The sequence below is a fragment of the Condylura cristata genome, unplaced genomic scaffold, assembly GCF_000260355.1.
Source record: "Condylura cristata isolate star-nosed mole 26May11 unplaced genomic scaffold, ConCri1.0 scaffold00022, whole genome shotgun sequence".
Taxonomy (NCBI): Eukaryota; Metazoa; Chordata; class Mammalia; order Eulipotyphla; family Talpidae; genus Condylura; species Condylura cristata.
Genome location: NW_004567123.1, coordinates 18,435,569 through 18,461,561, shown reverse-complemented (window position 1 = coordinate 18,461,561; position 25,993 = coordinate 18,435,569). Strand labels below are relative to the sequence as shown.

At 41.3% G+C, this 25,993-nt stretch overlaps 1 protein-coding gene across 1 annotated transcript; it reads right to left on the bottom strand.

Moving 5' to 3' along the window:
- On the bottom strand, nucleotides 1–25,993 carry EDEM2 (ER degradation enhancer, mannosidase alpha-like 2). Its single transcript, XM_004687255.1, has 11 exons — nucleotides 25,787–25,993; nucleotides 25,438–25,548; nucleotides 23,485–23,524; nucleotides 19,476–19,581; nucleotides 18,343–18,468; nucleotides 15,314–15,525; nucleotides 13,451–13,592; nucleotides 11,706–11,830; nucleotides 6,286–6,430; nucleotides 3,111–3,232; nucleotides 1–563 (listed from the first exon to the last, which is right to left on the bottom strand). Exons 1-11 carry the CDS (start codon nucleotides 25,891–25,893, stop codon nucleotides 63–65), a joined length of 1,737 nt encoding a protein of 578 aa, XP_004687312.1. The 5' UTR covers nucleotides 25,894–25,993; the 3' UTR covers nucleotides 1–62.

The following is a 25,993-nucleotide window of genomic DNA, read 5'->3' as shown; positions in this document are numbered from 1 at the left end:
ATAGCTAAAAGCAGATTTATTGTTAGCTTAGTTTCAAAAACCAACAAAAAAGCATCCAGTGGTTATGAGGAATCTAGGAAAACTTGTCCCAGTAATGCCAACTTAGAGGTAAAGGGTTGACTAGGACAGCTGAGAAGTGGGATTTTCTGCTTGGTAGGTTTCTTTTCTCTTCTCTGGTCATCGTTTTCTGGTGAGGAGAATGCTCCTGTCCCTGTTGGGGGTTCCCATGGCCCAGAGCGCATAGTTTTTTTTTTAAATCTCGACCTATTCCGTTTGAGAGAGTAGAATTCCCTCATCAAGTCTTCCACTTCCCACTGCTCTTCCTTCAGCCTCCGGCAACAGTGTAGGGCAGCGGGGTCAATGGGGTGGGCTTCTGTGTTGAAAATGTAGCCCCCAGCCCCCAGGATGCATTCCCCATAGGGGGTTATCACCGCATCAAAAGTGGAACCGTTGTTGTGTATGAAGTTGGTTGGATCGAAGAGAAGGTACAGATATTTCACAGTCTCAGCCAGGAAGAAGGACTCCATGCGGTTGTCAAGCTTGTGGTCTCGCAGATCTTTGATCTGCCACAAGGGAGAGGGAAGCAAGTCAGAACAGCACCACAGGGCAGCATAAAAGGTCAGGGGACTCCACAGGAATTCCTGCCTTGCCCCAAGCAGTTGAGGGCCTTTGGGCAAATTACTTATCTTCTGAGAGCTCTACCCTTTTCTAAGACACCATATGTCACTCCTGGATTATTACAGTTCCCAACTGGGCTTCCTGCTTCCATTCTTACCTTGGAGTATATAGAGCTCCCTCAATTTATTATAACACGAGATTGTATCTCCACTTTCCCGACAAACCCATTGGAAAATCAGAATATCATAAGCCAAGAATGCACTTACTACACATCTAATCCACTGGACATCGTAGCATAGCCTAGCTTACCTTCAAAGTGTTCAAAACAATTCATCTTTAACTGGGCAACAGCATTTAACATAAAGCCAATTTTATAATAAAATGCTGGCTATCTCAGACATAGGTTGGTATCTATAGACATGACAGGATGTGAAAACACAAAACACAATAACCACTGACACTTAGTGTACATGTCAGTTGTTCACCCGCATTGCAGATGCCTGGTATCATGAGAGTCTTGCACCATGTCACTGGGCTGGGAAAAGACCAGCACTCAAAGCATGGTTTCTGCTGAATGCATACTGATTTCATATTGTAAAGGTGGAAAATCCTCAGTTGAACTACTGCAAACCACTGTATTGTCTCATCCGTCAAAAGTGTCAATCCATTGAAAATCATTTCAGTTTGCACCCATTTCATGTAGACTGAAACCAAGTCCACATTATGGCCTGGGGAGGTCCATCATGATCTGGTGGCTAGTCCCTTCTTTACTTCATCTCTTGTTCTTACAGTGCTAGCCATGTGGCCTTTCTGTCCTGGAAGCAAGAAAGTTCACCGTGCCCAGGTTCTTTTCATTTGTTGTTCTCTCAGTCTGCAGTACCCTCCCTTCAGATGTGCATAGTTTGCTCACTCGCTTTCTTCCAGCTCTGTTCAAATGCTGTCTCATCAGAGCACCTTTTGTAACCTCCCCAAATGACATGACAATTTCCTATCTCCTGTCTTTTGTAACTAAAAATAGACCTATCTAACCTTCCCTTTTAAGGACATTATGAAAATGTGGTGCCACTTACTGAAATCATCTTCCCTCGATGGGCTTCAAGGGGGTTACCAAGTCCTTGCTCTTATAAACAGTTAACTAGGAATCTTAGGAAGAAAAACTATACAGGGATGAGTAAGTTTACTGGCTATGAACATTTATTTTAGTTTCTCAGAATTAGCAATATATTTTCTTAAACAAAACTAATTCTCAGTGGACAGCTATTTTACACACAAAAAAGTGACTAAAATGTACTTTGATGGATGAATTATAATATTCTTGCCCAGTTTGACAAAGGTCAGAGAGTCACATGCCTATTTCCATCATTCACACTGGAAGACCTCCAAAGGGCTTCATTTTCATGAAAATAAGTTGAACATTCCTAAGGATGCCCCAGTGGGTTTATTTACTTTGTCTTTCCACAAAACAGACCATATTAAAAACTAAAACATACCATTCCTTTATTTCCCTCCTACACATATAGATCTTTTCTTTAAAAATATGTATCAATGCCTTAATTAGTGAATATAGTCCAAAATTTTGAAAAAATGTTTTTGTTTTTTAATCCCATATCCCAAAAAGATCCTCGGTAGGTTTTTTTGTGCATTTTCTTCCAGATTCATTTCTTACACATCTGGTTTTACATGTTTTTGATGACTCCTATTTCTATCTCGCCTGCTCAGGGTCCTCTAAGGATGTGACATGCTCTCACCCTTGGCCATTTCAATCCATTCTCCACAGAGCAGTCAGAGTGCTCTTTCTAAAATACAGATCAGATCATGCTGTAAATCCTACAAAGCTGCTCATTCCAAGCCAAATAAAATCCAAATTCTTTCCCATGGCTTATACAAAGCCCAACATGAGCAGTCCCTGCTCACCCTAGGACTTTCTCTCTTTCTACTTCCTTGATCACGCCACTCCAGTCACATTAACCTTCTTCTTTCTGCCAGAAACACATTCATTGTTTTTCCTACTAAAATGTCAGCTCAGGGGCTTGGTACTTCTTCAGTGTTTTAACCTTCTGACCTAGCACAGTGCTTGACCCTGAATAAACATTTGTTGAGAATAAAAGGGACTATTTCCTTAAGGCTCTCCAGGTTTGAATACTGGACAATGGAACTTGTATTTCCCTTCTAGAGATCATTTTATAGGTCTACGAAACTCACTAGTGCAAAGTAGCCCATTCAGACATCTGAAAAGATCTCTGATACAGGAAGAATGCCAAGGCATGGGGTCAAGACCCCCAGGAACTAATCTGAGGTCTACTTCTATTAGCTACGTGACCTTCAGCAAGACTCTATGCTTCTCTGTTCTTAGTCTCCCCATGTCTAAAATAAAGCCATTACATGTATTTCTAAGGTCCCTACTAGGGCTGATAATCCAGAACTCCCAATTTTCCAACCTTAAGGAGGTTACTTAGACATTTCCTAGTTCTTAGACCTATGGAAACACTTACTGTTGCAAATCCACACTCCACCTTGCTGATCTTTTCAATGGATTCCACAGCATCTCTTCCAAGTTCTAAGAGGGTGGGATCCCCGGTTGCACGGTAGAGATACATGGCACTCTCGATGAGTTCTACAAGTAAAAAAGAGATCTTTTTCATCCGGAGGCTGAGGAAAGAAGTGTCAGGATGTACTAGGGGTGGTGAGAAACTCCTCCCCTCCACATGTTGTCCAAAGGCCCCACCTAAGAGGAACATGGGACAACTCATTCAATATTGAGTTTTCTGAGCCAATAAACCTGAAGGCTGAAGCTTAGTAGAGACCACATTAAAACTGGCCCATGGACTCCCATCCCAAGGGAGACAGGCAGGGAGACTCTTGGGTAGGGAAGATGGTAGACTATGGCTGCTGTTATCTTCCAATATCTATTCCCTCCTTCTTCTTTAGTAACAGAATCCCCAACTTTAACCAAGCACTTGGCTACCAAGATTAGTAACTATTCTCAACAGTAGGTGAAGGATTAAATGCCACAGAGTGCCGTAAGAGGCCAGGACATGAAAGAGAAATCAATCTCTAACTTAATTAAGCCTTCTTTTTTACCCTGTTACTCCCAGTTTAATTTAATCCTAGAACCTAAAAGAACATGAGCCTGTCATTATGAGGCCATTTCTAATATGTCAATATAGCTTTTGGAGTTGGTTCAGATGAAAGTATTTATTCTGGAGACAAGAAACACAGGAAAATGTGTTTACTGCTTAGCTATCTGGAGAGACTTTAGGTCTACAGAGATCTGCTCCCCCACCCCCATCCCACCATAGGTATCGCTACAGCTCACATTTTTCCGCTCCCCCCCCCCATTTTTCCTGCCTTTTCTTAGAGAGGAAAGAAATCCTCTCCCCACACTACTCCTATCTCTCCTGAGCCTCTCTTTCCTGATTTCCTTCTGTTGCTTAGCACTCTCCTTTCATTTGATTGATTACTGCAAACTATTTGTCTTCTTATTTTTGAAGAAAAGATCTCTGCCTGTCTCCCTAGTTCTCACCTCTATCTCCCTCTCTTTACCCCATGAGCCTCTAGACAGTTGCTAGTCCAACTGCTCATGTTCTAAGACAATGACCGGTGCAGTCGATAAGTGAACACACTGTTCAAAGAAAGAAAAGTGAGTGTACTCCTGGGTGGCCTGCCCTCAGGAGCTGCTGGATCAGTGTGCCAGAGTCAGCCATCTCATGTTCTCTTTCTCTCACATGGCCAAATTATACCAGCAGTTGCTTTCATTTCCTGTATACCTCACCAAGTCCCTAGAAGAGGGTGCTGGCCCAAGCTGAGCCCAGACCCTCAGGCCATCAGGCTAGATTCTGTGTTCTGATACTGTTAATCTGATACATTTACCAGAGTGTAAGGTACCAGCCTATCTAATAATAGGACAGCACTTCATCTCTTACTTGCTATTATTTTGGGGTAGGATGACTGGCAAAGGCATTCCTGGATTCCTGGCAATGGTGACTTTCTTTCCACTGTTGCCTTCCTGTGAGTCTGTCCTGCAAACCTAAGAGGTTTCCTCTGTACCTAATGAGTGCCCTGTCACTGGCAATAACTGAGCAAAGACTAGATGATGACCACTTGACAGGTTTATTACAGAAGAATTTCAATTAGATGATCTCTCAGATCCCACCTAGCCTGAGATTGCCCAAGCCTGTCTTACATTTAATCCCAAATGGGATCTTCATTTTATCTATTATAACACTGAATATACCTTAAGAGGGTTTCCTTTTAAGAAAAAAAAAATACTCCTGTGCTTATTGCTGCCCTATTTACAATAAGGAAGATGTAGAATCGATCCAAATGCCCAAAAATATGACTGGATCAAGGAGAGGTGGTACATATACACAACAGAATATTACTCAGCAATCAAAAAAGATAAACTCATGCCATTTGTGGCAACATGGATGGAACTGGAAAAGATCATGCTCAGTGAAATAAACCAGAAAGAAAAAGAAAAATACTGGATGGTTTCACTTATAGCAGGAGTGTAAGGGATCAGGAAAAAAAAATACACACACATACATATATAGTAATTGTAATAAAGTGAAAAAAGAACATCAACTAACAACTATTAACAAGAAACATTCTACAGGGGAGGAGAGGGGAACAAGATCAAAACTGGGGTGGGAAAAGCACATGGGACTATGGTGACAGCACATGGGTGAAGTGGTGGTGGGAAATCTACGGGGATTACAACTGAGATGAAAAAATGTGCAAAAGGAGAACAATGTAAAAAATGTATTTATAAAATTTTTAAAAAGGGAAAAAATGCATGAGAAACACCAAGAACAGCAGCCTCTAAGGAGTCAAAAGTGACTAATTTGCTCTTTGCAACTGCTGTTTTAGTTCCTCTTTGGCTTCCTCTCCACAACTCTTTTAAGAATCACTAGGGCTTCAGGAGGAAGGAAATGGGACAGAAGCCACCAGAAGACCTGTTCCACAGCTAAGAGGCATTCAGGTGGGAAGGTATGAAGCACCTAAAACAATAGAAAGTAACCTATTTTGGGGTGGGGGTGACTGTATGCTGACTAAGCTTCCTTCCTCCCTCCCTTTTTCCATTCCCTTCCTCACAATGTTTAACTTTCCTGCAGTGAATCAGAGGATCAGAAGTAGAAATTTAAGAATGTTATAGTGTATAGGCCCTTCCTCATCTGTATCTACACTTCTGAGCTGCAGTGGGGAGGTGGAAGAGATGATGTGATTCATCTCTGAAGTCCATTCCAAAGTTCTTACATTCCAAGCCACAGAGGCGTAAGATAGCTGATCTGCTGACCCAGGAAGTCCGTCACTTTTTAAATCCTAATGACAGGATCTCAGAAGGAGTCAGTTTGGCCTTTTCCTTCTTACTCACATGTCCAAGCTTGAACAAGCATATAATTTAGTGATGAAACCTGGATTCCAGTCCAAACTCCTACACATAATAAAGTCTTTGGGGAAGCCATTTTAATCCAAATGGCTTGTTTCCTTAACTGAAAATAGGGGGATAAATGATTCCTACAGGAAAACTACTCAGAGCTACTGGGAGAATCAGATGGGGAAAAAATGGATGTGCAAGTACTTGGAAGGCATGGAGCCTCACAGAGATAATATGGAGTTTGAGAACCAGAATTTGTAGGCTGGCCATGGGTCAGAGATGCTGCTTACCTGGCCGAAGTGGGTAGCCCTCTCGCTTCTCCACTGTGTAACCCTGAGGAATGTTGTAGAATTCTGGGAGCCCCCCAAATTGCTTCCAGACAGTGTAGTAGTTAAGGAAAGTCCTCATGGCATTGTCAATGTCCCCAATGAGGCTCTGCGAAAGAGAAGATGTTAGAAGGCTGAGTCCAGCCATGATGAGCCATTGTACAAAACCCTGCATCTACCCAAGAAAAGAAAAAGCAAAGACTTTGGGGCCAAAAGGTGCACCATCAAACCCTGGATCTGCTCTTAACTCACTGCATGGCCTCAAGCTAAATACTTAACTTCTCTGAACCTCATCTCAAAAATGCAAAATACAATTATCTCATACACTGTGGTGAGGGAAGCAGTTGTATGCAAAGTCCCTGGCTTCCCTTCCCAGCCTCTACATGTTTAACAAATGCTGGATACTAAGTTTTTTTTTTTTTTTTAAAGATTTATTTATTTGTACATACAGAACTGGGGTACAGGCCAGAGGCTCAGGGGTGGCGAGAGGCTTCACCAGAGACAGAGTGGGGAGCAGAACAGGCAGACCTACGAAGAACACTGCTGAGGGGAGCAGTGGGCGGGTCAGGAGAGGTCTGCCACACCATGTGGTCACCTCCGGGGCAGGCGGGGATCGAACTCATGCGGAAATGGCTTTAGCTTCTCAGTGCAGTGCTTTAACTTACTGCGCCACCAGGGAGGGCCTGGATACTAAGATTTTTAATAAGCCAGTCAGTCTTCTCATTCAAAATTCTAATAGAAAAAAGGGGGGTTGTACTCTTACTCCCACCCTACATCCCAGTAAATTACCATTTTGTACTCCTTTGTAAACATAAGCAAATGTGTATTCATATATGTTATTTCCCCCATTTTCAGCACAGCTTATTAAATATAACGTTCTAGTTTCCTTTTGGTTTGTTTAAAAATTTTATTGGGCCCTCCCTGGTGGCGCATCGGGTTAAAGCACAGCACTGAGAATCTAAAGCCACTTCAGCATGAGTTCGATCCCCGCCTGCCCCGGAGGTGACCACATGGCGTGGCAGACCTCTCCTGACCCGCCCGCTGCTCCCCTCAGCGGTGTACTTCGTTGATCTGCCTGTTCTGTTCCCTGCTTTGTCTCTGGTGAAGCCTCTCACCGCCCCTGAGCCTTTGGCCTGTACCCCAGTTCTGTATGCACAAATAATCTTTAAAAAAAAAATTTTATTGAAGTATTGTTGGTTTATATCACCTTCAGTATTTTGGAAGTACAGGATTCCCCCTTTAGTATAGTTGTATTACTGTGACCCCACCAACTAAGCACTCAGAGTGCACCACCCCAGTCCACTGTGTTCTTTCCCCACTTTAATTTCCTTCTTTCAATGAACAATATGGCTTGATTTTTCCATATAAGTATATAAAGAGATCCCTCCTCTCAGTTATATATATAGTTACATAGCATTCCATTGCCTGAACCACAATTAGTTTCCTATTTTTTTATTCATGAAATTGATCTTTCTATTCACTTATTCAGATATTATACATCACAACTTTTATCCAATAAATCTTGAATTCTTCTTACATGTACATTTCAAGAATTGCAATGAATTCTTGTAATTGAACAATTACAGTGTAAAAACCATTGTAAAGGTTTTTGTTGTTATTTGAATACTAAAGTTTCTGCTTGGTTGGATTTGGTGTATAGATAAGAATATTCAATTACTCATAATAAACCAGACAACACTTCTCACCAGTAGCATAAGCCTGAATTGGCTCTCTTTAACTGTTTTTAAGATATTCAATCAAATTATTTGCAAATAACCCTTATCACATTCCTCAACATTTATAGTTTCCTATTAATAGCTACTGGATTGGTTCCATTTTTTTTATAAGCTACCACTGCAATAACCCTATACAAATGTCACTTCAAACATACAAAAGTGTATCTGTGAGATAAATTTATAGAATTAGGACTTCTGGGACATAAGGATAAATACCTTTGTGAATTTACTAGCTGTTGCTAGGCAGCTAGTAATATTAATGTAAGCTCACAAGGAAACAACTGACCTTCTTGACATCTTCAGTTGGATGTGTCTCATGGAGAGAACTTGACATTTCCCAAACAAAATTCTTGGTTCCTTTGCTTTCCCACAAAGTCGCCTCCCTACTCACATTTCTCTTTCTTCCTAGAAAATGGCATCTCCATCCACCCAGTTACTCTAGCCAGAAACCTGGCTGTCATTCTTTACTCCCACTTCTCCCCATCCCACAACCTTTCCATCAGCAACTTCTATCAATTCCCTCTCTAAAACAGCAAGGTGTTCTCTTTTTATTTCCAGAGCCACCACCTGTTCAGGTCACCAGCATCTCACATTGGGTTGACCTCAAAGGCCTTTTCCCTGGTCCACTAATTGTCCTCTTGCCACTCTCCTGTCCACTTTCCCCATAGTAGCCATAGGAAATGACTTTTCTTCATGACCAGACCTCAGGGCTTTCTTTGGGGCAGAGTATAAAGTCAGGATACTTCACTGTGGCTCTCAAGGTCTGGTCAGAGCTGACCTCCCATCAAATGACCTTTTCCTTTCCTGAAGTGTGGTCATTTTCTTTTCATAATTTGAGTTATAATTTAGATATCATAATATTCACCATTTTAAAGTGTCAAATTCAATGGGTTTCAGTATGTTCAGTTACATAGCCATTACTACTAATGAATTCCAGAATATTTTTATCATTCCCCCCCAAAAACCTGTACCCATTGGTAGTGACTATTTCCCCCCGTTCCTGTCCATACCAATTTTTTTTTTTCTGTTTTTATGGATTTGTCTATTCTGGACATTTCATTTAAGTGGAATCATAAAGCATGTGGTCTTTTGTGACTATCTTCTATCATCTGAAATATTTTCAAGGTTAATCTATGTTTTATTGTAAAATGGTACTTCATTCCTGTTTATCATCAAGTAAGATTCCATCATATACCACATTTTGTTTATCCATTCATCAGTTAAAGGACATCTATCCTATTCCCACTTTCGTACTATTATGAATAATATTGCTATGAACAAGTATAAGTTTGTGTGTGGAAAAATGTTTCATAGACATACACCTAAGAGTGCAATTATTAGGTCATATGGTAACTTTATGTTGAACTTTTTGAGTAACTGCTAAGCTGTTTTCCAAAGAAACTGCAGCATTTTATATTCCCATCAGCAATGAAGAGGGTTCTAGTTTCTATTTATATCACTATTGTTATTGCCTATCTTTTTTATTGTAACCATCCTAGTGTGTATTTTATTATCATTTTGACTTTTATTTTCCTAGTCACTAATGCTGTTGAACATATTTTTATGTATTTACTACAGTCTGTATATCTTCTTTGGAGGAAAATGTATTCAAATCCTTTGCCCATTTTTTTTTTAAAGATTTATTTGTACATACAGAACTGGGGTACAGGCCAGAGGCTCAGGGGCGGTGAGAGGCTTCACCAGAGACAGAGTGGGGAGCAGAACAGGCAGACCTACGAAGAACACTGCTGAGGGGAGCAGCGGGTGGGTCAGGAGAGGTCTGCCACACCATGTGGTCACCTCCGGGGCAGGCGGGAATCGAACTCATGCGGAAGTGGCTTTAGATTCTCAGTGCTGTGCTTTAACCCGCTGCACCACCAGGGAGGGCCCCCTTTGCCCATTTTTAAGTTGTGTTATTTGCATTTTGACAACTGAGTGCTAAGTGTTCTTGATATATTCCAGATACTAGGTCCTTATCATATATATGATTTTTGTTTGTTAAATTTTTAATTGAAGTATAAGGGTGTACAATATTATTAGTATTTTGGAAGTACAGGAATTCCCCTGTAGTACAGTTAACCTAGTACACCATTCTGTAGGTGGTATGGTATTTTTACTTCTTCATTTTGTCCTATGAAGAAGGAGTTAGTAGAGTGGTGTAATGGAACCATGATGGGCCCAGCATGTCCTTTGAAGCACAAATGTTTTCAATTTTCATTAAGTTCAATTTGTGGTATGATAATCCAGTCCATGAAAATAAAATTATTGGTTTTTCTTCTCCATTATGGGGCACTTTGATCACTTTTTTCCTTGTCATAAATCTTGCTGCTAGGAATATTTATATATAGGTTGCATCATTTTCCCTTGCATTATTTTATTGGAAAATGTGCACAGAAATGGAATCATGCAAAGTTAAAAGGTATGATCAGTTAAAAATGGTTGGGTTGAACAAGATTTTCCAAGAGGAAGGTAGTCACAAATAGTCTTAAAGAAATAGCTTTCCAGTTACTCAACTTTCCAAAAATGAACCTGCCTTGGAACACAAAGGTAGGTTATCCATTCTCACTCTCTCTTTCACAATGGTCCTTCTCTCATCTTCCAAAAAACAAGGTGTCTACCTACCAATCTCTAAACTTACTGTATAAAAAACATCCTAAGCATCAAACGCAGTTAAATTTAAAATACTATTAAGAAAAATGAATGACTCTAAGCACTCAGTAATAAATCAGATAGTTTCCAGTTCTTTTTCTAAAAAATGGAAAGTGGACTGGTCAAATTGTTAACAGAGAGGGCATAACAATAATTTTCAATGACAGATCATACATTTATTTTTCTATAAGAATGAACCATATAATACTGCCATCTTTATAGGTCAAAAATGATTGAATGTTGGCAATTCTACATGGTTCAAGACATTAACTCAAAGATTCAAATAACATGATATTGCAATAATCAAACTCCTTCCATCTCCAGCTCCTTATTTATGTGCATATCTATCTATCCTATCTATCTACTTTCCCCTCTGTCCATATATATACACACACATAAGTATACATGTATGTATATATGTGGAGTCCTGAAAAGCTGCATAGAAGACTATCTGGGAGTTTTCACTGAATTCTTTTCCATACTTTACCACCATCCACATTATTATCTTGCCTTAAAATTAAAAAAAAAAATTAGTTTATAAGAGTACTTATAAAGGCAGCGGTACATTAGGGGGGTCTAAATCCCTTCCAGCTAGAATTCTGACAGCATAATGGAAAAGAAATGATGGCAGGCAGAGCAGCCCCAGCTTCCACTCCTTCTCACATCTACCGTCAAGAATAGGGAGATTGACAAAAATGCCAAGTGAATAAACAGTTGTTTATTGCCAAAGACACTGTCTGCTGTATTTTAAGTGTACAACATTCCAGAGCAGTTCAGTTCCTAACACCTTAAAGCCCCTTGGAAATTTAGTCTGGCAGAATCTTAAATTCCCTGATGCATTCTAAAACTCTTTCAGCCCTAAGCAATCCCCATAAAATAAGTACTTAAGTTAATTAATGTAGCTTATGTGGCATACACTTAACGCTATTTGACTTATGCTTGACTAAAAGTAGAAAGTGTTTTCTTTGCCATTTCCATAGAAGAATGTATCACTCCTACCTGAAGACCAGGCCAGTAGGCTTCCAAAGACTGAAAGACCGGCATGGACACAGTCCCCTTATACATCTGCACCCACAGGTACCAGTCATCAAAGCGGGTGTAATTCCGAATGGCTTTGTTATATTCTGCAGAGGAGATGGGATAATGGACACATCAGTGATTAGGGAGACAACAAGCATACCTGGACAATAGAAGTATGGGCCTATACTTTTCAAAAATCACAATGGCCCAACCTCAAAGCAGAATGGGATAAAATGAGGTGTGGAGGAAGGAGCATTGGTTCTAGAGTCAAACTTCCAGGCTCAAATTCCAGCTCCTTTTTTACTACTTGCTAGCTGTGACCTTGGGCAAGTTTTTCCCCTCTTAAGTATTGGTCTCATTATCTGTAAAGTGGGGAAAGTAATCTTATATATCTCACAGAATTGTCTAGTCATTTAATCACTCAAATGATTTTGGATACTGACCTACTAGATGCCAGGAAGCCTGGAACAGGACAGATATCAAATTCTCAGAGAGTTTACATTCTAGCAAGAACTTGAACTTACACCTTGTCCCCTACCATTTAGATTATAAACCCATGAAGGCCAGGACTTTGTTTTGCTCATTGCAGAATCCCCAATATTAGGATGGCTTTTTTTTTTTTTTAAGATTTACTTATTTATATATACAGAAGTAGGGTACAGGCCAGAGGTGCAGGGGCAGTGAGAGGATTCACCAGAGTTAGACTGGGGAGCAGAACAGGCAGACTGATGAAGTACACTGCTGAGGGGAGTAGCGGGCGAGACAGGGGAAGTCTGCTGCGCCATGAGGGTCACCTCCCCGGCTGGGGCTCGAACTCTAGCTGAGGCAGCTGCAGCTAGCTTCATTGTGCTGTGCTTTACCTGGTGCACCACCAGAGAGGGCCCCATATTAGGATAGTTCTTAACAAATGTACACAATCAATATTATTAAAGTTCCAAATACACTTTAAAAGTGTCAAGTGCTATGCCAAGCACTGAACACAAACTACTTCATTCCTTTCTTACAGCACTATTTGAGAGCACCCTTAATACTACTACTGCTAGTGTCTATGGGCCTGTCGGGTAAAATGTTTTTATTCAATAGGCATTCACCTACTACCTTCTTTATGCTAAGCATCATGGGAAATACAATGACAAATAAGGCATGGATGCTGCTGTCAATTATACTGTTCTCACTATGGGTGACAGCTAACTGAAAGAAAGAGGGTAAAGGCCCTACATGCTAAGAAAGGGTCAAGCTACTTCCCAGCCAAGATGACATTTAAGTTGGGCCTTGAAAGGTGAAATGAATTTGGACCCATGAAAACAGAAAGGGAAAAAAAGGCATTCCAGGCAAAGGAAACATTATAAGCAATGGCCAGGAGATGAGAAATCCAGTAAATTCCATATGCCACGTGAACAGAGAGTGCAGCATGGTTCAGCTGGCTCCTACAAGATGGCATGAAGTGTAGTAGGCATCAAGTGGGAATGTAAGTCCTTGGTAGCTTTGAATGCAGACTAATAAGATTTAATTAGGAGGGAAGTTCTGTAGTGAAACATATTTGGGAAATGTTGAATTAAGCAAAGTTAAATAGAATTTATTTACCAGAGGATTTCATAACTGTTAGCCTGTTCATGCTCATTATGATTCTCTGTAGGTATTTGGGAAAAAATGAAAGTTTATAAATAAACCATATGTCAACAGGAAAAATCATGGGAAGGCCCCCTTACCCTACCCTTTTTTACCTAGAAACATGGCCATAAGCTTCTTATCCTGAAGTAGGATGGCTCCTTTCACCAGGTACTCAAAGTAGGAGTCCACGCCAGCCCCGATGCCTGCATCCTGGGCCACCCACTTGCCAGTGAGCACGTCAATGTGGTTGCCGACCTGGGAGAGAGACACATGTCCCAAGGAAGGCCTCAAGATGAGACAGGGATCTCCCCCCACCTCAGTGCCTCATAAGGTGCAAGACAGGCATCTCCAGTACTTCTTGGGGCTATCTAAACACAGGGCTAGGGGGCAAGGCAGGATCAGTGCAGCTCTCCTGCATGTCTGTACACTGGAAATGCATTTGTATATGTTTATGAGGACTTAATTATACATGCTGAGCAAAAATACAAAAGAACAATGATTTAAGGTACTTATATCCTGCCTAAAGAGTGTGAACTGGGAGATGAGAACTTGTTGTTCCCACAATTTGTCTGAGATTTCTCACCACAGTGCATGTGGCTCCAAGGCATAAAAGCTCCAAGACATACTTTTATGTAATTCCACAAATTAACTCGGGAATGGCACCCAAGAAACTGATAAAAAGAGGAACTGCATAACTGGGGGGTCAGGGATCACTGATGTCACTGCATACTTTTGTATCCTTTGACTTGTGAACTATGTGTCCATAGAAGACTTTTATAAATATGCATTTTAAAAGATTTAAATGAAGAGCTATGTTTTTCATTTAACTTAGACACTCATGGAAGTTAATGACTTCAGCTGGTACTCAAAAGAAATAACCAACTGTTCTGTGTGAGTTTGGGTTCAAGAACAGACCCTCAGATAAGTAAGGACTATATGCAGTTAATCTGGAAGGTGGGTCTGAAAACTCCAGGCTTGGAAGAGGGAAGGGAGGCAGGCAAGGGGGGTGGTCCATAAATGTTTCACTTTTCAAGCTGAAACATTCACAGTTTGAACCAAACTGTGCATAAAGTGTGCCTCACCTGAATCACTTTCAGACTTTTATAAAAGTCATGATGACTTAACAAGGAGATATTAATACATCAGTGTCACTGCTGAAGTAACTGAGATCAGAAAGGCTGAGTAACTTGCCCAGAGTTACAGTTTCAATGCAGCAAGGCGAGGAGTCAAACCCAGTTCTGACTAAATCTACTGCTATTTCCTGTCCAGATTCGGCTCAATTACTGTTAGTTTCACTGAATCATCCAGTTAAGAGCTGAAACCTAGAGATCACCTAGTCCAAAGTGTGCTAAATTTCCATGGATTAATAAGGTACTTAAGAGGAGAGGGAAGTTTTGGGGTCAAACATATTTGGGAAATGAGTTAAACAAATTTTAATAGATTTATTTACTAGAGGATTTCATAACTTTTAGCCTGTTCATGTTCATTACTGACTCTCTAAAAAAGTATACTGTGCGTAGTATTTTCCAAACTTAATAGATTAGAAATCATAATTTTATGACAGTCATTCAACATCTCTCAGAACTAGTACTCTAAAAAACATGTTTTAGAAACACAAATAGATGGTATAAAAAAAAAAAAAGGGACAGATGAACTGATGACAGAAGGAAGGTCACTAGGTGAGTCAAAGGCGCAAGGCATATGACCTACTCACTAGAAATCAGAGATGCTCAAGGAGTCAAAGCATAACACATTCCCTTTTCTCTGCCAGAGAATGTACCTGTATGCTCTTTTCTTCTCTGTGTCAACTTCAAATTGGAGGCTACATCTACTTTCAGTATCCTGAGTCTAAGTCCTGGCTCACTCCTGAGATCACCCTAAGTTTCCCTTGGCTGAACTGTAACTTGTTGCTCAGAGCCCAGAGACTCGTAAGTAGGCTGACCTGACTCAGACAGGAAGGGTGGCAGCAGACCTACCAGCCCAATATCTGAACGGCTCTCCCAAAGGCGCATCAGGGCCACTCTGGCCACGTCTTCAAACACAGGGTCACCAGTGAGGCTGCTCAGGGTGGCAAATTCCACAATGAAGGTCCCAATCCCTGCCGTACAGGTGACAGGGGTCTCTCCTGGGTTCACGCCATGAAGCAGGTTCACTGTTCCATATGGCATGCCAGTGGGGGTCTGAAAAGCTGAACAATTATGAAGTTATAACCTCAAAAGCAGGGAGATAAGGACAGTTGAACACAGGCCCAAAACCTAAGGCCTTTTTATCTCCTGGGTGATCTGCTAGAGACTGAACCTAGCAGGATAAATGTCACATCTGGAAGGCCCTCAGTGAGCACCTAACACAGCTGCTGTCAAACACTGCTCTACCTGGCCCTCAGGCTCTTCTTGCCTGTGATGAGGAGAAAAACACTCTATGTTATTACATCCCATACACATTCACTTTAGCTAAGAGCTGCTCTGCTTTTACTTATTTTGCACTCTGCATTCAGAGGCCAGACAAATAACTTAAGTCTGAAGCAGGTGTATTGAAGCTATAGGGAATGATGGAGCTTGTGGCATACTGAAGAGCACACCTCATTAGAAGCCATTCAATTACTTTCTCAAACACCATTCTGACCAAGTGAAACATGTCTGCAGATCTTCTATAGTCCCAGAGGAGCCAGTTTGACATCCTTGCTTTAAATAAAAATTTTAGAATGGTAAAAGATAGCTGTAGACAAGAGGCTAATATCCAAAATATATAAACTTTTACAACTCAAAAACAAAAACAAAAACTATACCACCTAATGGGCAGAGGATTTAAACAGACATTTCACCAAAGAAGATACACAGATGGCCAACAGACACATGAAAAAATGCTCCATATCACATCACTGAGGGAAAAGCAAGTCAAAACCATAATGCAATTTTACTTCACACTGGTTAGAATGGCTGTTACCAAAAAAGCTAAGAAATAATAAACCATGGCGAGAATGTAGAGAAAAAGGAAATCTCATGTATTGTTGGTGAGAATGTGGCACCGACAATGTTGAAGTTTTTCAAAATATTAGAAATAGAATAGAAAGAATCTAATTGTCCATCATCACAATCCCCTGAGCTCCTCCCTCATTTCTTCAATTCCTCTCACTTAAAATATATAGAAATAATTTTTTAATTAAAAAAAAAGAATTGGAGTGTTCAATGCCTGATAACTGCATAAAGATGCCAGATATACACCTCATCTATCTATCTATATAGATATAGAAAGGCATAAAAATGATGAAATATTTCCATTTGCTACAACAGGGATGGACCTTGAGGGAATTATGCTAAGTGAAACAAGTCAGCAGAAAAAAGACAGATATTATGTAATACCACTCATCTATGGAATATAAAGAAAACAGAAAGAAACCCTTAGATTTTGACAACATAATGATGGTCATCAGGGGGAAAGAAGGGAGGGGGTCGGGGAGGAAGGTAGAATAGTAACTGGTTGGTGGTGGACTATAAATGGACATTTGGTGGCAGACATGGCAAAAAAAAAAAAAAAACAACTGTAATCTTGGCACCTACACAGCACTGTAAACTAATTCAACCACATTAAAAATTAAAATAAAGCATTTATAGGCTAAATTGGTTGGTTTGTTTGTTTTTTAATGACAAAAAAAAAACCCACCAAACAATTAATTTCATCAAATTTACAGATAGGAAAAGTCACATACAATAAGCCAAATTGAACTGGGGTGGAAATGACTGTCTCACACCTTCTCCTTTACATCCTGAGTTCAGTCCCTGTTCACCCCAGTACCTTCCAATCCAAGGCAAGGAACTAAATACTCAACCAGAAGCAGAAGTTTCCTCTCCAGGCCAAAGGGTCAAACAACCCCAGAGCAGCCTGTGCGTCACAAAACTGTGAACAAAGTTGTCAAAACTTCCAAGAATGATAAAGTCCAGAAATTTGCTGCAGATGACAAACTTGCTACATGGCAAGCACATGTAGACTAGAAAGGAGAAAGTAAACCACAGCCAAGAAGCGTCCAAAGTCAGGCAGAGTTAAGAGGGGGAGGAGTGACAAAATACTGTTTCTTGACCTGGATGGTAGATACTTTTCAACATGTGTTTTTTTCCAGACAAAATTTTCTTAAATAAGGAACAAAAAAAACAGGGGTAAGGGAACAACCAGGCAGATTTTTCTCTAGAGGAACCACACAAGACACAGTGTTTACAAAGACACTCAGACCACGAACCATGAGCCAGGAACAAGACCTGAACCCAGTTTGCTCAGCCTCCTCAGCTCTTCCCCAAGGATGATAGGGAACTATAGTGTGAAAGGGAGAAGCGAAAAGACTGGGAACCTGGTGAAAAGCAAACCGTGACGTGTTTGGGTGTGAACAGCCCTCAGAGCCTCAACCACACCCTGAAGAGAACACAGTGTCCAGCTGATGTTGCTGAGACCAGGGTTAATTCCCCATCAGACAAACATACAGACACAAGGCCTTGGCCTGCAGCCCTGAATACTGCTTAGCTACAAAACAAGTCCTTCTCATTTCAATGATGTTTAAAGTTCCCAAGCACTTATTCCTTTCTGAGTTCATTTTAACTTCCCAAAAACCCAATGTGGCAGAAAGGCAGATATTATGATTCCCATCTTACAGAGATGAGTGGTTTGGCTAAGACATTGCTTTGCACAATTCAGTCTAGAGCCCGGGACACCTAACACTCTTCTCTGGAAGCCTTTTATTCCATCAGCATGTGACCCTAAGTGCATGTGGGGCTCACACAGAAAAAGGTTGAGGACCTTCTACCCATCCTCCCCTGCAAACAGTAACAGACTCAGCTCATCCATCTGGGACCAGGGTCCCAATAAATTCCCAAAATGCACAGAACTCTCGAAATTTCTTTCTTAGAGGTAGAAAAGCCAAGCATTTGGGTAAAAACAACAAGAAAATAATTCAGCACTGCCACATTCACTCCACTGACTGATGAAATTCAGCTCTCCCCCATCTCAACATCGGTCTTACCTGGGAGGAGTTTACGGGCTGCCTCCTCAGCCATTCTCAAGAGAGGTCCAGAGCAGGGCCATCCAGCCTCCACCTCCACCCCAGCCTTCTTTGAAAGCAGGTGAGCAGAGAGAAGTCCTCCTACCACTGCAGATGGCACAAAAGGTAAGAGTCAGAGCACCAGGGCGCAGTCTTTCCCTCATGCAAATTAAACCTAATTGCTGCTTGGGTGGCTCAATGGGAAGGGGCTAGAACTGGCCCCTTAAAAGATCTCCTTTATCCCACATAATGGTACACTGTGAAACTTACAAAGCTCCAACTCAGACAATCCAATTCATTGATTTAGAGTGGAACCCAGACTTCTGAACTTTTTTTTAATATTTATTTTCTTATAAAGTTGTTAATTTGGAGGCAGTATTTAATTTTCCCCTCAGGTGTAGTCCCTGTAGTTCTCTCACCTTCACAGCACCTGTGATGCACCACTGCTCAGTCCCTTGAGCTCTTCCCTCTCCTGTCCTGACCCCTCTCCCTCCTTCTCACATTTGACCTTTTGATGGGCAACCAGGTATGGAAACTAATTCTCCAGACTTGCACTGTGTGATATAATAATCACTAACCACATGCCACTATTTAAATTTAATTTGTTAAATTTAAGTTAAATTAAAATTTCAGTCCTTCAGTTGCAGTAGATACATTTCAAATGTTCAGTAGTCAGTCACATGTGGCTACTGGCTACCATGTTGGATAATAAAGATATAAAATATTTACATCTTAGTAAACAATTCTATTAAACTTTCTGGAAGTTCTATTGTTAGGGGTCTCCTAACCAACCAATAAACTCCCTAGTACATTTCTTGTTCATAGTTGTTTGCCTAACATCAAATATATGCTGAGTACATGAGTAATTCCAGCATATTTCTTCCACTCGTTTCTCAGTCCCCTGGCTTATTCTCATGTCTGAAAATGATACGAGATCTCAAGACCTCCCTATTCCCTACCTTAGAGGAGGGAAGAAGGGCTCTGAGGCATTGATTTTGGCCAACTGTCCTGGCAGGGTTTGCCTATATCATCCTATCTACCTCCTCTTGGTTGACACAGAAACAAAACTTCCACACTTCTTTTTTCTTCCAGAAGTCCTAGAAAGCAGCCCTCACCTCGGATGTTGGTTTCAAACACAGAGGCATTCACATCAATGTCAAAGTCCACATTGTCCTGGAGCACTTCAACCACTCTTTGGAATTCAGTTACATTCCCCAAAATCTGGAAGGAAAGCAAGACAGGCAGTAAGGGTCTCTCGGGCCCTGAAAAATGCTGGATTCACAATATTGGTGCCTATGTTGAGGTGGCCCTCCCTCATTCAACTTAAGAACTATAGTTTCTACCCTACAACTGGTGACGGGAGGAAAAAACACTGAGAGCCAACATCAAGAGACTGGTTAGGTAAGTTCTTAGATACTAATTCAAGAGTCATCATGTACCCACTCAAAAAGAAACTATAAAGACCAAAGACCACATAAGAAAATCTTAGTGTGGCCCTCCCTGGTCACACAATGGGTTAAAACACAGCACTATGAAGCTACTTGCAGCCACTACAGCACAAGTTCAAGCACCAGCTAGGGGGGTGACCCACATGGTGTGGCAGACCTCTCCTGCCACCCACTGCTCCCCCTCAGCAGTTCTGAATGCATAAAGAAATAAATCTTTAAAAAAAAAAATCTTAGTGTGACCTTTACAGCACAAATCTATTGGGTTGAACCTTCTTTGGTCACATTCTTCCACCTGTGGAAAACATGACAGCTTGGTTGGCCAAACACTAATTCTTGATCACTGCCCTCTTGCCTCCCACTGTCGAGGCTGGAAATTCTGCCAAAAGCAATTCTGATACCTTTTATTCTGATAATACCATACCAATTTTCCTTTGAGGACACACCCTTCTTTCACTGTCACTCCTGTAATTTGGGAGAGGCTGACCAATCCCTTAGCTGCAAGAATGGACACCTGACCTGGACCAGCCAACACACTGTAAGTCCTTTGGCCAAGGGATTACTTCAGGGTTAGGTGTATGACCCACAGAGGATCAGCACAACCCAGTCCCTGGAATTAATGGAAAATGGCTGATTTGTTCCATACACAGGTTACTAATGAATAGGATATAAGTCTGAACTACTGTAGACTAACTGACGGAGAGTCTGAGAACATAGCTGGCACAGGCAGAGGAAAGATAGAAACTGATTATAGTTTGTATGTCTGAATCCAACTGGGTCTGAAGGCAAACTTTACCTGTACTTTTTATTTACCTGACTCATAAATTTCCTTCTTGTCTAAACTGATTTGGATTGGGTCCCTGTCACTTGTAACCAAAACAATCCTGATGGGCCCTCCCTGGTGGCGCAGCGGGTTAAAGCACAGCACTGAGAATCTGAAGCCACTTCCGCATGAGTTCGATTCCCGCCTGCCCCGGAGGTGACCACATGGCGCGGCAGACCTCTCCTGACCCGCCCGCTGCTCCCCTCAGCAGTGTATTTCAATCGATCTGCCTGTTCTGCTCCCCACTCTGTCTCTGGTGAAGCCTCTCACCGCCCCTGAGCCTCTGGCCTGTACCCCAGTTCTGTATGAATAAATAAATCTTTAAAAAAAAAAAAAAAAAAAAAAACAATCCTGATGATCACAGCCTGCAGGGCCCTCTATGATTTGGACCCAACCTACCTTTCTGACCATGTCTCTCACAGTTCACCTAATCCATTTTCATCAATTTCAACAAAACATCAACACCATTCCAATTTCCTGCCTTTGGACACTGTCTTCCAGAGATCGGTTTTCCATCTCCAAATTCAACTTATCTTTAATCGTTACCTTCTTTACCTTCTCTAAGAACTTCTGAGTCTTCCAGATGAAATTAAATTTCTTTCTTTAAAAGATTCCACACTTGGCCCTCCCTGGTGGCGCAGCGGGTTAAAGCACAGCACTGAGAATCTAAAGCCGCTTCCGCATGAGTTCGATTCCCGCCTGCCCCGGAGGTGACCACATGGCGCGGCAGACCTCTCCTGACCCGCCCGCTGCTCCCCTTAGCAGTGTACTTCATCGATCTGCCTGTTCTGCTCCCCACTCTGTCTCTGGTGAAGCCTCTCACCGCCCCTGAGCCTCTGGCCTGTACCCCAGTTCTGTATACACAAATAAATAAATCTTTAAAAAAAAAAAAAAAAAAAGATTCCACACAACTCTTTAGGACATTTTATCCACACAACTCTCTTAGGACATCTTTTCTTTCTATGTGAAGGGAATCTTGCCCTGGACAGGAACCTCACTCATTCCTGCAGCATGCCAATCACAGTCCATAAAGCAATTACTTACTGTTATTTGAATGATTACATTAAGCCTTATCCACTTTGCAGCCAATGATCTTAAAACAGAAATTTCATCATTTCCTGCCCTCTACTTAGGAAATTTCAGTGACTTTTCCCATGGTTCTCAAAGTTCAGATCAATACCCCTAAGACTGTATTAAGGTCTTCTATCAGCTGCTTTCTATATATCCCTTTAAATTCACATTGCTTCTTTTCCTTCTCTGCATCCCAGACATACTAACCTTCCTTTAATTCACTACACTTGCCATGTTCTCCTCGGCCACCAGCTCTCTGAACAGACTTTTTTCCCTCCCCCACTCCATTTTTCTCACCAACACTTGCAGGTTCTACTTCAGATTCCCACCTAAGTGTCATTTCATTGCCTTAGGATACCCTCCCTGACACCCTCAGTCTAGAGCAGATTCCTTTTTCATAACCACTCACAGAATCATGTTCTTTTTCTATAGAGCACTGACCTCAATTTGCAACTACACATTCTTTAGGATTATTTTCCTTTACTAAAATCATGAACTCCAGTAATATAGGGATCATGTCTACTTAAACTTACCATTGCAAAACCAGAGATTAGCACTATGCTTAATATAAAGCTGACCCTCACTCAATATCTGAAGGGTGAATAAGTATACAAAAACTGAGCAAAAATAAAAACAAACTAAATCATGTCTACACAGTGATCACAATTTACATAATACATAGTATTTACGAAAATATTAACAATACATAAAAATGAGAAGAGGCAGCAGAGAAGCAGAAATAGTGACACAGGAGGAAAGTTGTTACATTTCTACTATTGTCTCTTTAAGGATGAATGCTAAGGCTTGGAGTCAGACAAAACTGACTTCAAGTTTTAGTTCTGCCATTTAAAAGCCATATACCCTAATCAAGTCATTTTACCTTTCTAAGCATCAGAATTCTCAGCTGTAAGGCATAAGAATACTTACTCCATGGAGTTGTCAGAGGAATTCAACAAGAAGATACATATAAAGTGCTTAAAGTCCTACACTAACTAGTTACCATCATTGTTTTTATTACTGAGCATGTCCATTAAAACGTAAACCCTTAAAATGGGGAGGAAGCTCAATGGACCATGGTGGAAGATTAGTGCCTTACAGTGGTGGATGTGATAACACACTTTTGCAGAGATTTGCATTTAAGTCACATATACAGTGTTGTAGATCAACATTACCTCAAAAATTAACTTAAAAAAAAAGAAGGCAGGGCCTTCCCTGGTGGTGCAGCAGGTTAAAGCAGAGCACTAAGAAGCTTAAGCCACTTCCACATGAGTTCCATCCCCATCTGCCCCAGAGGAGATCCACATGGCGTGGCAAACCTTTCCTGACCCGCCTGCTGCTTCCCTCAGCAGTGTACTTTTATCAATCTGCCTGTTCTGCTCCCCACTCTGTCTCTGGTGAATCCTCTCACCCCAGGCATCTTTGGCCTGTACCCCAGTTCTGTGTGAATAAATAAATCTTTTTTTTTTTTAAAAAAAAAAAAAAGGCCTCTGAAAAAAGCAGAATATCAGTGTCTATATATTCTCCACAGAATGAGATGAGCCTACTAACACAGTTCTATGTTTATAATAGGTCCTCTGAAAACATCTGCTGAATAAATGAATCTGAATAAGTTGGAATTCATCATTTTCCTTAAACTGCAACCATAATCTTATATTTAAGAATCATGAGATGAAAATAAAAAGCCTAGGTGAAGAACTCACTTTTCATCTGCAGTTGAGTGACCCAAAGAGGAAGGATGCTGATTATGCAATGGTGGAGAGGAACAAGAATGGATGAGAAACTTACCAGCAAGGTGTCCAGAGCATCAATTAGAGTCAGAGAAAAACTGTGAAAGAACATAAATTCCAGTTGCTTAGTAAGAACAAACACCACATATAAAAGTTACCCTAGATCAGATCCCCCAAACTAATAAGTGAGGTACATAGATGTCTCTGCTAATCCCACTTCCAGCCATGAGGATTAAAAACGGCCAGCAAAAAAGAAAAAAAAAAAAACTGCCAGCAACCTCTCACTATTTAATATACCTTGGAGAGTGGCCTGCTATAGCACAACTGTAGTTAAAACACATGGTCTATATCCCCTGGCATTCTTCTCTGCCATAGGGAGGCAGTGTAAGATTATAGCCAAGAGTATGTGTTTTTTTGCATCGAGGAATTTATCTCACAGTTCAGAGCTCTATTTTGAGAATGCTTGTGGTAATACTGTTTACAACAGGAAAAAACTAGAGGTAACACAAATGTAAGCCAGTTGAAGAGTGATTAACTAAATGACAGTTCAAACAATGCAAAACTATGAAGTTGTCAAAAGACAGTTATCAAGAGTTCTATGGTCTAATGTTAAGATATTCAAATTATGTACTAAGTGAAGAAAGAAAAAAAACAAGGTACAGAATAAGCAGTGTAGTAAGCTTCTAGCCACATTTTCAAAAAAAAAAAAAACTATAGACAGAAAGCAGATTAACACTGGTCTGGTCAGTGGTGGTGGAGGAATTAACTATGAAGGGAGCTTTATAGCGTGATATTCTATAGCTTGAATAGCTATTATACTCAAAATGAATGTACTTTATTAGATGCAAGTTGTGCCTTTAAAACGTTAATTTAAAAACACACGCCCACACATATATATGCACGTACATATGTAAAACGTATGTATGCATATATAATGTATATATGTGTGACTAAATCACAGTACATTCAAAGAGTGCATAACTATGAAGTTGTTTTATGTATACATATATACATATATATGTAAAAAGTAATGGTACAAACAAAAATATTTCTAGAATACACAAGAAAGTTGACAGTTCTTGGAATTCGAAGGTAAGGAAGATAAATTACTTTTTGTATTGAGATTTTGTACTGCGTGAATTACCATTTTTTGTTTTATTCTTTCAAGCAAAATAGTCCAAACTCTATTAAGTTTATTCATTTCCCTAGGCCCTACTATATTCATTTACAAAACAAAGATAATAGCACTCAATTCCTAGAGAATTAAATGAGCTGACACAAGTAAAATGATTAGTGCAATAATCAATGTCAGCTTCAGCTCAGTAAGGGACAAAATAGGGAATTCCAACCTTCAAAAATTTGTATTCTAGAGGAATTCAAAAGGCAAACTAAACAGATTAATAAAAACGACGGTTTCAGAGAATGAGAATTGCTACGAAGAAAATAAAAGGGACGATTTGTGAGAAACCTGTAGGGCACAGGATATGAGATCTCTGTAGGGGGTTCCTAGTTAGGGGAACTGATACTGAGAACGTGACATTTTGAGCTAAACTCAATAGGCAATGATATGAGGATAATGGGGGAAGTGTGTTTCCACTACACTAACAACAAAGGTTCTGAAGTTCCACGTTTGAGGGTTGCATCCCCTTCTGGACCAGTTTGCTCACTTATAAAATGACGGGGATTAAGTTTTCTAATTTCTTGGGTCTTTTCACAATATCTCGTGACTCCATAGATTTGCTCAAGTCCCCACAACTGGTGCCTATTACTGTTGTGGTTGGAGCCCAGAGATCCAGTACACCAGGATACCCTGGGCTTTTTCCACTTAGGCATCCAACTTTTCAGCTGGGTGGGAGGGTACTGGTGATGCTGGCCTGAACTGGGGGGAAGGCGGCCTCGCCCAGACTAGGAGCTTTACCGAAACCATTAAGCCATTAGCCCAAGCAGACCCACCCGTCTAAGAAGAGACTGCCAGACCCCGGCCTCCCCCTTGCTCCTCCGCTCGCACTACCTGCCCCAGGTGTCGTGCCCGTCACAGGTGAGAGGTCGCAGCTCGTCGTAGGGAAAGGCATTCTCCAAGTAGCTATCGTAGGCGTGGTAGAACATGGCCTTGACACGCTCCCTGGTGCGGGGTACGAGATATAAGGTAGGGGGCCATAAAACGAAACCAAACAGGTGCAAGGACAAGAAACAGCGCGGAAAGCGGGGATATCACCACCAGATTTGTGCCGAGGAGCCCAGAAGCGGGCTTCGAGCCGGTCTGGGTAGGGGTCCTGGAAAGGAGGGAAGGGCAGGGACTGGGTCTGCGCTTCCCATTCCCCAACTATGGAAGGGGGTGGGGAGAGCCTGAGCCCCTTCACCTGTAGTGGGCGGGGTCGGGCGCGGTGCCGTCGGGGCCCGGCGCACCATGGTGCAGGGGCAACAGCGCGCACAGGAGGCCAACCGAGACGAGCAGCCGGAAAGGCATAGAGCTCGTGTCCTGTCAGCGCCGCCACAGCAGCCGCAGCCACCGCCACCCGCTCATCGTCGGAGCGTCTTCTGGTTCTTCCGGGAATTGGTACCAGTGC